Source organism: Hyposmocoma kahamanoa, unplaced genomic scaffold (assembly GCF_003589595.1).
Source record: "Hyposmocoma kahamanoa isolate Upper Pololo Valley unplaced genomic scaffold, ASM358959v1 92, whole genome shotgun sequence".
Taxonomy (NCBI): Eukaryota; Metazoa; Arthropoda; class Insecta; order Lepidoptera; family Cosmopterigidae; genus Hyposmocoma; species Hyposmocoma kahamanoa.
Window position 1 is genome coordinate 8,793,633 of NW_020654748.1, and position 14,964 is coordinate 8,808,596.

General features: G+C 33.5%; 1 protein-coding gene across 1 annotated transcript in view; it reads left to right on the forward strand.

Annotated features, from left to right (window-relative positions):
- Positions 1 to 683: 683 nt before the first annotated feature.
- The window catches only part of LOC113236676 (zonadhesin-like), a 23,898-nt gene continuing 9,617 nt past the window's right edge, over positions 684 to 14,964 (forward strand). Inside the window, exons 1-14 of the mRNA XM_026472835.1 lie at positions 684 to 770; positions 1,537 to 1,572; positions 2,363 to 2,563; positions 2,678 to 2,860; positions 3,182 to 3,382; positions 3,924 to 4,115; positions 4,227 to 4,418; positions 7,700 to 7,740; positions 8,300 to 8,408; positions 10,122 to 10,157; positions 11,122 to 11,157; positions 11,765 to 11,962; positions 12,359 to 12,541; positions 14,660 to 14,854. Coding sequence (XP_026328620.1) covers positions 701 to 770; positions 1,537 to 1,572; positions 2,363 to 2,563; positions 2,678 to 2,860; positions 3,182 to 3,382; positions 3,924 to 4,115; positions 4,227 to 4,418; positions 7,700 to 7,740; positions 8,300 to 8,408; positions 10,122 to 10,157; positions 11,122 to 11,157; positions 11,765 to 11,962; positions 12,359 to 12,541; positions 14,660 to 14,854 — 1,873 coding nt within the window. The 5' untranslated portion in view covers positions 684 to 700. The remainder of the gene's footprint in view (positions 771 to 1,536; positions 1,573 to 2,362; positions 2,564 to 2,677; positions 2,861 to 3,181; positions 3,383 to 3,923; positions 4,116 to 4,226; positions 4,419 to 7,699; positions 7,741 to 8,299; positions 8,409 to 10,121; positions 10,158 to 11,121; positions 11,158 to 11,764; positions 11,963 to 12,358; positions 12,542 to 14,659; positions 14,855 to 14,964) is intronic.

The following is a 14,964-nucleotide window of genomic DNA, read 5'->3' on the forward strand; positions in this document are numbered from 1 at the left end:
ACTCTTAGTCACTGAGAACAGAGGTGCAGAACCGAAGAACAGCGAGATTGTAAACTGGATAGCGGCTGTCGAGCGGAACTAGGGAGCAGCGAGGAATGACAACGAGACGGCGGTGGTAGTGCAGCAGCGGAATATATCATATCCCTGAACAAATTATTTTACAAGAAGCTCAACTGCTACGAAAATGACGCTTGAATAACGCGGTCCATATTCTAAATAAAATTTGTGTTTTGTCAATTGTTTTGAAAAGAAAATCGATTTTTCCAAATTTATATTGACACTTAAAAAATGAATACCTACTAATGTAAAATTTATCGATAACATCCATATTACACACGTTTATGTATACGTAGACTATAAACGTGTGTAATATTGATGCAATTAATTAAATAGTGACAAAAAACCAATAAAGGTAAAAGACAATGCATTCAAAGCAAGTACTGATAGTTTACCGTTTCGGATTAATGATATTGATAACGTCCATATTACGCACGTTTACGTATACGTAGACTATATGCGTGTGTAATATTGACGCAATTAATTAAATAGTGGCAGAAAAACAATAAAGATAAAAGACAATGTATTCAAAGCAAGTACTGATAGTTTACCGTTTTGGATTATTGATATTGATACAAGTGTACGAGGCTAACATTATAAAAGGTAATCATGTTTAATAAAATATCAGAAGTAGTTAGTCATCATGATCAAGTTGATACTGTTCGGAGCCCTTGTGGCCAATATTATACTTATAACGTTTGCCACTAACACGGGTATAATAAACTTTTTTTTATAATTTGATTTTACCTTGTTACTTATTACCATTCATAGGTAATAACTTTGTTATGAAATCGTTTTTTTTTTCTTTTATGACTGTGTGACCATTTACGATCATCGTTATCGTCGTCTTCAAGTAGCTCACCATCGCATTCCAAACAAAATACCTGAAGTACAGTGATAGCTATACTTATAGTACCGGCGCGCTATGATGGCCGTTTTGACATTTGGCCGCTCATCAACGTCGTCACTCGTCTCACGTCAATGTTGTCAATATTGACGTGCAGTAAAATTTATCGATGTATAATTATTTACGACTTTATTATTATACGATCATATTAATTATACTACGCAACTCGGCATTAAATTAATTTTTCAAAATTTTTAATTTTTACAAATGAAATCTAATACGATCGTCATTTATAGGATCGCTATCCAGCACAACTTCTACCTCCGGCAAACTCGCGTCAAAGCTCAATGCAAAACAAAGCAGTTTCGAATTGACGATATATTTTCCTTTTATTAAAACTTTTTAATCAGCTACCCCGTGCAATACTAGTTACAAATCTAAAAACTTATAGATGCGACCCGCATTGGATTATATTTTTTTCGATAAAGAATTGAGATTTCCCTCTCTATTGTAATCTGTCAAAACGGCCAACATAGCGTGCCGGTACTGTAGTAGTCAGAGTAATAGCCAGTATAGCAGTAGTCAATGCAGTAGTTCAACTTGTATCAACTCTAATTCTAATACTTTTTCAGATTGTGATGATAATAACAACAAGCCAACACCTAAAAGTAAGTCATCCATTTTACTTCACTCTCAGTGTTGTAAATATATAATGATTATTTCAGACATTTAGTGAATGGTTATACTAGAATATTCATGATTTTCATAGTTATAAATACAACAATTATTTTTAACAATTTTATTTTTCTGATTACATTTCGATGCTTTGCTTTCCCAATCACGTATCTTATAAGGAGTAACTATTCAGGAGATGGAAAAAAATCTATTCTTTTTTTGCAATTACTTCTTCTCTTTATTTCAAAGGCGTTAATTTGGATGCATTACTTTAAGAAAACAGTAAAATGCAAATGTGTGTGAATATGAAGGAAATGTGATATGAAATCAGCCTGCCAATTTGTATATATAAAATGCATTTATTGTATTTCAGTTGTTTGTACTTAAGATACGAGTTTGACAAAGTAAGGAGACCATTTATATGGAATTTATGTAGTTTCACGTCATTTTGGAATAAATTGATTTTCATTTTGTTTTCCTTTCGTGCATAGTGTTCCTTTAAGATAAAATCAGGTTAATAGGAATAATAATTCATATTTAATTAAAGAAATTTCTGTAATGTTTTGTTGATTAACCGCTTCTTGTGCCTTGTACTGTAAGAGATGTTGCTCTACCTATTACTAAGCCACCTGAACAGTGCAACCAAATATGGAAACCTAGACACAGTACAACTATAATGAATAAGAGTTTAAATTAGTATTAAAAAAAAATATTCGACAGTATTTTAGAAATTGAAGTTTTTATTACACAAAATTACATGTCAACACAATTTACCTTAAACAGAATGCAAAGGAAAGAACGAACGCTATGAGCCTTGCCCAAATCAGATTTGTCAACCCAAGACTTGTGATGAACTAGGCTTCCCTCTCAATTGCCCTGCTGTTTCTCAAGTCGACGGAGTATGTCAAGACAAACCAGCTTGCATATGCATCGACGGTTACGTTAGAAATAAAAAAGGAGTTTGTATTCCAAAAGACAAATGTCGTGAGTAGACAGTAACACTTAGGATTTTATGGTATTTCAAAATAGTTTTTGTTTTTTTAAGTTTTGTAGTACAATAATTTATAAAGCCTTCTTATTCCGTTTGCGGAATAATAGCATCATGCGGAGGAGACCCCAACGCCAAACCTGGTTGCGGAATAAACTGTGGACGATTATGTTCAAACTATCAACAGCAGAATGTCCCGTGCCCAGAAATTTGTAAAGTCAACGCCTGCGATTGTAAGGGTGGATACGTTTACGATGAAAACACAAATAAATGCGTCAAGCCATCTGATTGCAGTGAGTATAATAAAATACAATCAGATCAATTCTAAGTAGTTTATAAAGACAATTACGTTTATAATAAAAATATCACAAACCATGTAAATTCCTCCAATTCAGTGAATAATTAAAGTAGGCAAAAATAAATAGTGCACGTACAAATAAAATACTCCAACGAAACAACATTATCAAACTATACAGCGGGTGAGAACATAAACAATAATCGTTTGAAAAACTTTTTCATAAAACCAAAACCCAATTAAACCCAATTTTACCTCTTTGGTTTATGGAATACACACATTTATTTAACCATGAAACTCAATTGTAACAATTTTTTAGCGCCTTCCTGCGGCGAGAATGAAATATACTCCGAATGCACCAATGGGGGTTGCATCGGCGCAAGAAACTGTACTGAAATAGGAAAACCCAAACTTTGCATCCTCGTGACAAAAGGCGGCTGCAAAAAAGGATGTCTCTGCAAGGAAGGTTTCTTGAGAGACTGTAACGGTGTCTGTATACCACAGGATCAATGTCCCAGTAGTAAGATATTTCTCATTTTTGTTTTTCTGAGTTTATGTATTTCAAGTTTGTTTCAAGGAGACAATACCAGTCTATTTAGGAAAAGCCTGTATTTTATGTGAGTGCTTTTCCAGAAGGTTTAAATTAAAGATTCTATCTCCACTCACTTAGATCGTGTGATCTTTTAGTAGATTGTGTATAACTATAAATTGGAAATCTCTACAGTTTTCCGCACTTTTATATATCTATAAATGCATTTTGCAAAGGAGATTGAGTTTTTAGAAAACTGTTGATTTTACTTCAAAGGCGAACAGAAATCATTTTATTTTATTGCAACCTACCTCAAACAAAATTAATGATCCCTGTCCCATTGTATGTCCCCATCTTAGTTGTCGTAAATAACATAGCCGAGAAGAAACAAAAACTATACTTATTTCAGCTTGAAAATCGCTCTTTAGTAACTACGTCTAACAATAAGCTTTTCACAAAAATCTAGTTTCTTATGGATAACTTTTATTATTTATTTAGATATTTTTTTCGTATCAATATTTATATTTTTCAGTAAAATGTAATAGACCTAATGAACAGTACGAGTGTTGCCCAAAAATTTGCCCGCCACAAACATGCGAGAGCCTTAAACAGGACTCGTCTTGCGACTGTTCTGCGATGACGGATGTTTGCAAAGGTCAATGCATGTGTAAACCAGGATTTTACAGAAATAAATTCAACGATTGCATTTCTGAAGAAAATTGCAGTAAGAATTTTTTGTGCATTATTTCACACACTTGCTCAGTTTATTCATTTTATATACTGTGTTACTATTAATAGTTCCAATATTTTTACTAAAATATTTTATTACTTACAGGAAAATGCCTTGGACCCAACGAATATTATGCATGCGGCGGTGCTTGTGACAATGTGTGTGCCACTCTGGACAAACAAAGTCAAGACAATTGCCCTATCGTCAATATAAAGTGTAACGATATGTGTTACTGTGACAAAGGATATGCTCGTGATGCTAATGGTGTTTGCATACCCATTAAAGATTGTCCTCCATGCAAATAAATGTATAATATGTTCTTTTGACCCTAAATCGGTACAAACTATTAAAACGAAACTTTATCTGCCAGTCAATGTTTTTATTATAAAGATAGCTTTTTATAACATGTCTATAACGTTAATAGTCTCAGAATAGTGTAAAATATCCCTATAAATTTATTTATGTGTAATAGGAAACTTCTTCAGGTTTTCCTTTAATTTCCAATAGGTGTATAATTAAAATAGAAATAAGTATTGTTTATTGTAGAAACAAACTTAAATATTAAAATATCTATTTTTTATCCCATTTACACCCATTTTCTTTATTGCAATCAATTTCTAAAAATATTTTTTATTATTAATTGTTACACATGAAAACAGAGGGCTTTCAGGTCATCCCAAGTTGATAGTTTATAATTCTTGTTCAATATCATTAAACATTTGATTCACAGAATTTTCGATTTTTTCCTCAATTATTATTATTTTATTAGTTATTCAAGAAACAAACAGACGGTATAAACTATTGTTACAATACCGAAAATATTATATAAAGTAGATTACAGTTACATACTATATATAATACGATACACAGTTTCCTTATACATACGATATACAGTTTCCTTAATTTATAATGTAGTTGAAATCTTAAAGACTATCAATATTTTCTAGAACAATTACAATAAAGCTTTAATTTTAGTTTTAAACTTGACAAAGAATTACAGAAAATATGCACAACCATGAACCTGCTGTTATATGTCTGATATGATAGCATAACAAAGCTATAGCCAACGAAATATTTTCGTGACTTCTTAATTGAGAAAAGTGTATCTTACGACAAAATCTTTCAATTTAATGAGGTACTCTGAAATTTATAAGGTTCTGTAGAGGCGTTGATTTAAATTTATTATTTACTGTTTTATATAAACTGACAGCATCTATGTAATCACGACGGCTCTTGAGCAATCCGGTTTTATATCGATCGGTAGAATGCTCATAATCAATAAAATCATGACCAGTCCCAATGTCATGAGCCTTAATAAATTTCTTTTGCACTCTTTCAATTTTGTCTATAGGGTGTTACAGAAGGGAAGCCATACTGTAATTTTCGATATAAAATTAATCCAGCGCAAAAGTTCGCCGTGCACACCTAGTCACAAAAGCTTCGCAAGTAAAGTATTGTGACAAATTTTGTCAAACGACTTTGCAAAATCGATATACACCGCGTCTACCTGACAATCGTCATCTAAAGCATTTAATATGAACTCTAAAAAAGTTAATAAATTTGTATCAACACTACGACCTCTATAAAAATCCGTATTGTTGAGGAGCAATTAAGTGATTGACCGTGTGGTGGACTTACGGTCCCAAGGTAGGTAAAGGGTGTGTACAGGGTTGATTACACACAAAAAGAATTAGAAGATGAAGGCGAAGAAATTAGGAAAAATAAAAACCTCGTAATCACAGACCACATAAATATTAGTAATAGACTGGTTATCGGGCGGGGTCCGCGTTACCTAGCTTATCACCATATGAGTGTCAACAGCGCGTCAGACGTCGTTCAAATGTGATATGATTATTTTGTGGAAAAAATAGAAAATATTGTGCCATTATATTTTATCATGTCGCGTAACAAGCCAAACTTTAAAAAATACTCCGGGAGTGATTTCCTTCCATCGGTAAGTACTAAAACTCTGTATTTTCTTATATTTTGAACAATACATACTATAATTTCGAAACAAAACTATTTTCTTGCAACTCGGTAATAACAATATACATTGGTTGCTAGCCATCGCCGCCGTCAAAAGAACAATTCGAATGACGCTTAATGAATTGCTTGCACTACTGACGTATTACACTTGGTACTGGGTCCGCGTGTTGTAATCAAATTATCGATATGTAGAAATTCTGTATTTAGAAACCCGGTTTTAGTTTCAATAATAAAAACATGAAACTCAGAGTCGCATTTACAAATTATAGACCACATCTAAATGTGAAAACATTTCTGAAGCATTGTCAGTTATTTTTCGTCAAGTTTTCAGGAATCAAATGCTTCGCTTCTTCGCCTTCGGAAATAAGTATCTTCATTATCTTGACAAGCTCGTCGACTCTATAAGTGTAGCCATGTTCAATCAGTTCAGAAAGAGGTAATTGTTGAACAAAAATATCATATTTCAGAGAGAATAAAGATTTTTATGATGGCTGTGTTTTAATATCCCTTCCAGAGATCGGATTGACTTGAAATTTAGTAGATTAATGAAAGTACGATGACAGTATAATAAATCATTAATACTGTGATTGTAGCATGTAGCTACGTATAGTTACGCATACGCCTGCGTAGGTTATATCAATTAATATTTGCGTGTAGTAAAACCTTATGCGTATTTGGTAACAAATACGCATTCTCGAAGAAATTGTTTTATATGCCGTTTCCATATACTCCGTGGTTAACCCTAATTATAGCCAGTATAAAGCAATGCCTAGTTCAATATTCCGCTAGTTATGAAACATAATGTCGATATCAATTAAATGTCACATCCCTATCTGTAGATTGTCAACTTTTTGCTTTTGTTCCAAGAAGTTTGTGTGCATAGGATTCTTTGCTTTTATGTGACGAGTAATATATAAAACCTTATTAGATCCAAATAAGTTTCAATTTTTTTTTACCAAAAGTTTTTTATTATTGTCTATTTTCGTTTGATAATTTAAAACCAATCTAAATTATGATATCTTGTACTAATATAAGATTACGTTTTCAAATGTGTGCGTGTGGCGACACCGGTTTTTATACAAATGTTGCTTGATGCCATTTCCATTATTTTCTTTCTTCCATGCTCGTAATAATAATTTCTTCGATGAAAAAAACCATTTATTTCATCGAACGTTTATTCTTCTCATCAAAAAACAAGTTTTACTATTAACATAAGAATGAACATGTGGTCTAACCGTACGACAAATCAACATTGGGCACTTTTGGCAACCGTCATTTAATTTATCAATATTTAAGTAATAAAAAAACAAAAGCATTACAATCATTATGAAACATACCTGCTGAAAGTAATATTGCGATGTTCAGTGTTTGTGATCATCACTTACTCTATAAAAAAGAAATAGAATGGAAAAGTCTAATTATTGCAAAAAATTAAGGCTATCAGAAACTTGTAATTAAGTCAATTAACACAAAATACACATATAAAAAGGACCGTGGCACAAAATTTAACCATTTTATATAGAAAGCAAACAATGTTAATGTTAAAACGGAGTTATTAGCATTTTAATGTTAAATGTGTTGCTCGTTAACAGTTCCTGAACTTACATCAAATTTTATGGCAATGTCACGCAGGGTATGACTATTTATTACATATTTAAGTATTTCTCCAAATCAGTAACTTACAATGTAACCTGCTAAGTAATTTCCGTATGATACGGCTGTTTCTTACACAAAAATCTCATTTTGTAGCAATAGGAGTCGGTAAACTATTTTCAGGATGTAAGTTTGCTGTTTTCTGCACAATTGCAAAAGGTTTTTTAGTATTTGATTATATTACGCGGATGACTAGTTTTACTGCTGTAGTAACTAGTGATCTACATACTGTACTTACCTACAAAGAAAATGTCAGTGCCCTAATGAAATCGTCTGCATTAATACCGTAATTATGCCAACATTCAGTGAACTAATGATCCAAATTTTTGGCTAACGAAAATTTGTTATTTTATTAAGAGCTAGTAAATAAAATTAATACCCTATAAAAAGTTAAAATATTGTCTTATTACCATAGAACTATTAATCAACTGCGCAATAAATACGCTTTTAATCAAATGTCAACAGTACAATACTAATAGTCAGTTGTTTCAAAATGTTGATTCAAGTGCACGACGTTAACACTATATAAAAGGTAACAGTATTTCATGAAATACCATACGCCACTAGTCACCATGATCAAGTTAATTCTGCTCGGAATTCTTGTGGCCAATGTTATACTTATGAGTATAGCGTCTCCAACAAGCACAGGTATGACGTCGTATCATTTATTCATAATTACATAATTACTTTAAATTTAGTACTTATTTTAATTCTATTCAAGAACTTTATCGTAAAATCCTTGTGTTTTTCTAGTTATTTTATTGCTAGATTGTATAAGACTCATAAATCATAATTAATTGAAAACAGATTGATCTACCGCAAATAGCAAAATTTATGTAAATAAATATTTTCACTAAATAGCACCAACTTCAGAATAAATAAATTGTATTAACTGATGAAAAATAAACAAGTTTTATTCAAAAAATTTGATTAATTGTACGTTTTCGGATAATTTAATTTTAATAAGGTAATTTTACGTGGTTTTTACATATAAGGTTTTTTAACAAGAACTTTGTATTATAATTCAAAATAAAACAATAAATTTAGATGACAATGAGTATTTTTTTTTTTTGTATTAAAAAAAGTAAGGTTTGGCAATTACGAATGAAAAATGATAACTGATAAATGTCCACCACGACCACAATTACAGATGTGGATTCTTTCATCAAAGTTTTTAATCACTTTTTGACAAAATGGTGGGTCTATTTCGTATCACTTCACGAATATTGAGTTTTAAGGCTGCAATCGATTCGATTGGACCCCATAAAATATAATCCAGCGGTGTTAAATCACATGATCGAGCTGGCCACTTAACGGCTGAATTTCGTGAAATAATGCGATCGGGAAATTTGGTTTGCAATAAATTCATTGTTTCGGTGGCTGTGTGAATTGTGCCACCGTCTTGTTGAAACCACATGTTAGTGATATCCATATCATCAATAAAATTGAGTTGTTAACATCTCTCGATAGCGTAATCCATTGACCTTAACCTTCAGCCGAATTTTCGAAAAAAAAACGGCTCAATGCCAACGGCACAAGTCACAAGACAATGAATTTTTTGCAAACCAAATTTCCCGATCGCAAAATTTCACGAAATTCAGCCGTTAAGTGGCCAACTCGATCATGTGGTTTAACACCGCTGGATTATATTTTATGGGATTATGTTAATGACAGAGTCTACACGGCCAATCGAATCGATTGCAGCCTTAAAACTCAAAATTCGTGAAGTGATTAACGAAATAGACCCACCATTTTGTCAAAAATTGATTAAAAACTTTGATGAAAGAATCGACATCTGTAACTGTGGTCGTGGTGGACATTTATCAGATATCATTTTTCATTCATAATTGCCAAACCTTACTTATTATAATACAATAAAAATTTGAATCATTGGCATCTAAATTTATTGTTTTATTTTGAATTACAATACAAAGTTCTTATTGAAAAACCCTTTACATGTGATCACGCCTATCCCTCACCAATGTAGGCAGAGACCATAGGCCTCCATCTGCTATGCATCCTCACAAACGTCCTTCGGCTCCTCCACTGCTATTAATCTCTTCATATATGCCCGGACTTTTAGTTTATGCGCTGATTATAAATTTTTTGCCACCTTTACAATCCATCCATAACCTACTCAGTTATTTACCGTTTTATATCTACGTAGATAAGGAATTTCGAACAATACCTGTCAAACGAGACGCTCGTCGCAACTTTCTCAAAGTCACAATACTCATCTCGAAATAATTCGCCGTTGCATAAACTATTGCTGTTGATTTAAGTAATAGTCAGAAAAACAATAGCCAAAGCAGCTGTAGTATTTCAAGTTCAATTCGTAGCAACACTGGTTCTCTCTTGCAGATTGTGACGATGGAAACAAGCCGCCACCACCTGAATGTAAGTTAAACTGATTTTAAGACCCTACTCATTAAATTACAAAAATTCGTTTTTCGATCAGTCCATGCATTTGGGAACCACGATGACCCAAACAGTCATACGTATGTACACAAACAAAGGTGTCCATCAGAATGGTTGGATCGAACGAGATATGCAAACCAAACTAGGCGGATTATTTACTACCTATTTGCTACCTGCAATAAAATGTTTGCTACCTTTGCGCTAATGGATATATGTACTATAGGGAGCGTTCCCTTTACGTCGTAAAGTTTTATTTATCGCTGGACGACTGTCGCTTCTAGCCTGTTCTCATATCTCGACTGCCCGTCGTGACTGTGTCGTGGATTTCTTTTATTATTGAACGACTGTTGCGTCTAGCTGTTCCCACTGGATCGTGACGACAATTTATCGGTTCAAGGTAGCCGCTTAGTCATTTGTACGACAGAATCGTTTGATACACAGCAGTCGCCTCTATGTTCTTTTGGAAATCAGTAGTATGTGTTCGCTCCCGTGTGAAATGGAAAGCGACAAAGATGAAATTTTTATAACGTATTACTTTTTAAAAACGCAGAACAGGAGACAAGTATCTGCAAATAATGATAAATAAAACGTGACGACAATAGTAGCTGCGATTATCTGTCGTCACAACTTTATCGTGACGTTTTATTTTTCATCGGACGACTGTCGTTCTAGCTCTTCCCATTGTCTAGACAGTCTGTCGTCGTAACGTCAAAAAAGCCATGAACGACACTTAATCGTGTTGACAACTTAATATGTGAACAACTACATTTAAATATACAAACCACGACACTGTAAAATGCTCGACTATCTATCGTCACATTATAATGGGAACGAGCCCTTAAAAAATTAAGTTATTGATTTGAATAACAGTCAGAAGAATAGTAGTCAAAGCAGCTGTAGCATTTCAAGTTAAATTTGTAGCAACCCTGGTTCTTTCTTTCAGACTGTGACGATGGGAACAAGCCGCCACCACCTGAACGTAAGTTATACTCATTGTCATAAATGCACGATTTTCGTAACAATTTTATTTTCCTATGTTTTGTAATTTCGTAATAGTATAAATTTTTATTCACTCAATTTCATTTATTGAAATATATGATAAAACTTGTATATAATAAAATTTTAAGCCCCCTGGTTGCAGCATCAAGATTGCCATATTTTTGTGATGTCATCGGATTTTCATATTGTAGCAAATTTCAAATCGATGGGATAAGTTGATATAAAATAAATATTCATTATTACACATCCGTACACTGACTGAGAAAAGAGATGATGATCTTTTAACAACAGATGTTCATCAAACACAGCTAATAATCATACAGGTTCAATTAGAAAAAATCGTTCTGATATCTATGCTTGATATAAAATTGAATGACACCGACGTGTCTGACTGACGTGTGTATACATGTCTGATGAATACGTTTCTAGATTGGCGAAATCGCCATTTTTTTTGTATAATTTTTATAATAATATTAAACTACCGTACATAGTTATTTTTACTTGACATTGGCAAAATCATTGATTATGTCGATGGAGCCATAACATTTAAAAGAAGAAGAAGAATACGTTTCTATGCTTTAACACAGGTAAATGTAAAAAGAACGAGAGATACGAAGTATGCCCAATTGCCCTATGTCAACCAAAAACCTGTGCTGAACTTGGTTACCCAGTTGGCTGCCCAGGCGCGGGCCCTGGCGGCACTTGTCCTGGTAAACCGGGGTGCATATGCATTGATGGTTATTTGAGAAACGATAAAGGCATTTGCGTGCCTAAGAAACAATGTCGTGAGTAATTTCAACCACATTATTAACTTCGAAGGATTCGATAGTATCGTAACGAAAGTCTTCATTTGTATAGCGTAGCAATTATCGAATATCAAGGATCAGCCTAATCACAAAATATAAAATCATTGTATAAGCAATTTTATGCACTTCCCTGCCAGGAATAAAATATTAAAGAATTATAAATAGAAAATTGTTATTTTAACAATTTCTATCGCCTGCATCACTGAAATTAGCTGTAAGCATTAAAATTGTAATCTTTAAAAAAAAATTGTCTTCATCAATCAACATAAATTCGTTATTGCTTTCCAAATTTTTGCAGAAATATTATTTTGCTGACGGGTACGAGTAAACGTTAATAATAAATATATAATTAATACTTAAATTTTTTGTTCCAAGCATCATGTGGAGGTGATACTAATGCAGAATCAGGCTGCGGTCAAAATTGTGGTAGACGATGCTCCAATTACAAGCAGAGTAATGTAGTGTGCCCTCTTATTTGCGAACTCAATGGGTGCGACTGCAAGAAAGATTACGTTTATGACGACAATATCCGCAAATGTGTGCATCCTAAAGATTGCAGTAAGTGACTGGAATCAATGTATTTACTAGGTTTGCTTTCATGAAAATATTAGAAAAAGTATAAGAATAGTTTATTGCGTAAGCACCGAAACACACATGCTCTTACAATTAAAATACGATATTATAAACTTTAAACTAAAACACAGTACGTACTTACAACAAAAGTTAAAACGTAATAATGAAATTTTTATTGAATTGATATTCCATTTTTTTTTGTGAAGTTACTCCACTAGTTTGTTATAATTATTAATACAAAGATCGAACACTCAGAAAGACGTCGTCGGTTCGAACCCGACCGGATCGAAGAATTTTTTTCTGAGTGTTCGATCTTTGTATTAATAATTATAACAAACTAGTGGTAATTTCACAAAAAAATTGAATATCAATTCAATAAAAATTTAATTAATACAGTAAATAGCGATATCTCTCGCCAGGACCGATAGTGAAGGTACTAACTGGGTGATAAATCTTTCATAGATTTCTCATAGATGGCGCTACGACGAAAAAGTCGTTGAAAAACCAAATACAAAGACACGACGCAAGCACATAGAAAAATTCGTGAGGTCCTTTGGTTCGTCCCGTGGCTTAGTTGGTGTAGCGTCTGCCACGGTGTGCAAGAAGACGTCGGTTCGAATCCGACCGGATCGAAGGAATTTTTTCTGAGTGTTCGAGCTTTGTATTAATAATTATAATTATAATGATTAAAAAAATTAAATATTATTATAATAAATGAGTGTCGCGGCCCACGCAAACGGGATTTGCTCTGCTATTAGCTACAGGCTGAAGATTTTCAACCTGTAGCGCTGGTTCAATTATAATTTTTTTATTGTACTAATAAAGTACTTGCTTATATGCTGTTAATAACTTTAAATTCCCGCTCGTTGACACAATAAATCACCCTAAATTCCCGCCCGTTGACACAATAAATCACCCGTGATTAACTATTGTTAAATGTATATTGAAAGGTTTTAAATAAGTTTTGTTTAACCTCTGGTTTGTCTTTGTAGTTTTCAGAAAGAGAAAGAAAACTTTTTACAGCTCCCATTTTTGTCTTTAAACCGAGAAATTGAATATATACTTAAATGGTAAATATTATGTCTGTATCTGATTTTTGGAGGAGTCACCAAATGCATAATGCATTTCGTAATGTGACGTTCATTCAACAAATATGGTAGATTGCAAATGTGTGATTTAATGTGTGCACATTTTAATGTACACCCGGACGAAAAGAACGAATATCAATTTTTATGATCCCGGTTAGGCTAGATTAATATTGTTAGTGGATAATAACCATTGATCCGAAAAAGGAGAGATATGCAGTAGTAAAAACCACCAAATTCATTACGTTTTCCGAAATTCGGATTTCCAGAAATATTTTACTGCATCGTAGGACAAAAATACTCATCTAAAAAAACAAAGTTGGATTTAAAAGTAATTCTAGTGGTGCCATGTAAAAAAATGCAGTAGATATATAATATGGCGGCAGTACTTGCCTGGACGAACTCTCACAAGGAGCTCTACTGCTACTAAAATGGTGATGATGACGAAGATACTAATAATGAATGGTGCTGATGATGCTTATATATAATGCGAATGGTGCTGATAATGCTGATGGTGCGCGTGGTGCTGATGATGCTGATTCTGGTGGTGCTGACGATGTTGATGATGATTATGCTGTAGGTGCTGGTGATTCTGATGGTGCAGATGATGCTGATGATGACTGGCATCAACACCATTAGAATTATCAGCACCACCTCCATCATTAGCACTTTTAGCATAATCATCAACAGCACCATCAGCATTATAAGCACCATCATCATCGTAATCAGCATCATCCGCATCATTAGCACCATCACAGTTGTCAGCACCATCAGAATCATTATCACCATCAGCATCATTAGCATCATCAGCATCAAAGCATCATCAGCTGCATCAGCATTATTAGCATTTTTGTCATTGTCATCACTTTAATAGCAGTAGAGCTCCTTGTGAAAAAGTTACTTTAAATCCAACTTTGATTTGCAACATCGTCGTCCTACATCGTAACACAAAACTACTAGGTGAGTAGCTTTGTCCTATGATGCCTTTGAAAACTTAATCTTATTTTTAACATCCTAGCACCAACATGTGGGGCCAACCAAAGATATTCCACCTGCATTCAAGCCGAATGCCGTCCACTGGACTGCAAAGACAAAGGAAAGAATTTGCCTTGCCCAAGGATCAGACCAGAGTCTTGCAAAAAGGGCTGCGTATGTGTTGAAGGTTACCTTATGAACGCAAATGGAGAGTGTGTGCCAGTAGATCAGTGCAAACGTAAGTTCTTAACTGGTCATAGTCAGAGTTTTAAATAGTATGTTGAATGCAAAGTGCGAGGACTGTCAAAGTCAAAGTCAAAGTCAAAGATTATTTATTCCATAGGTAAA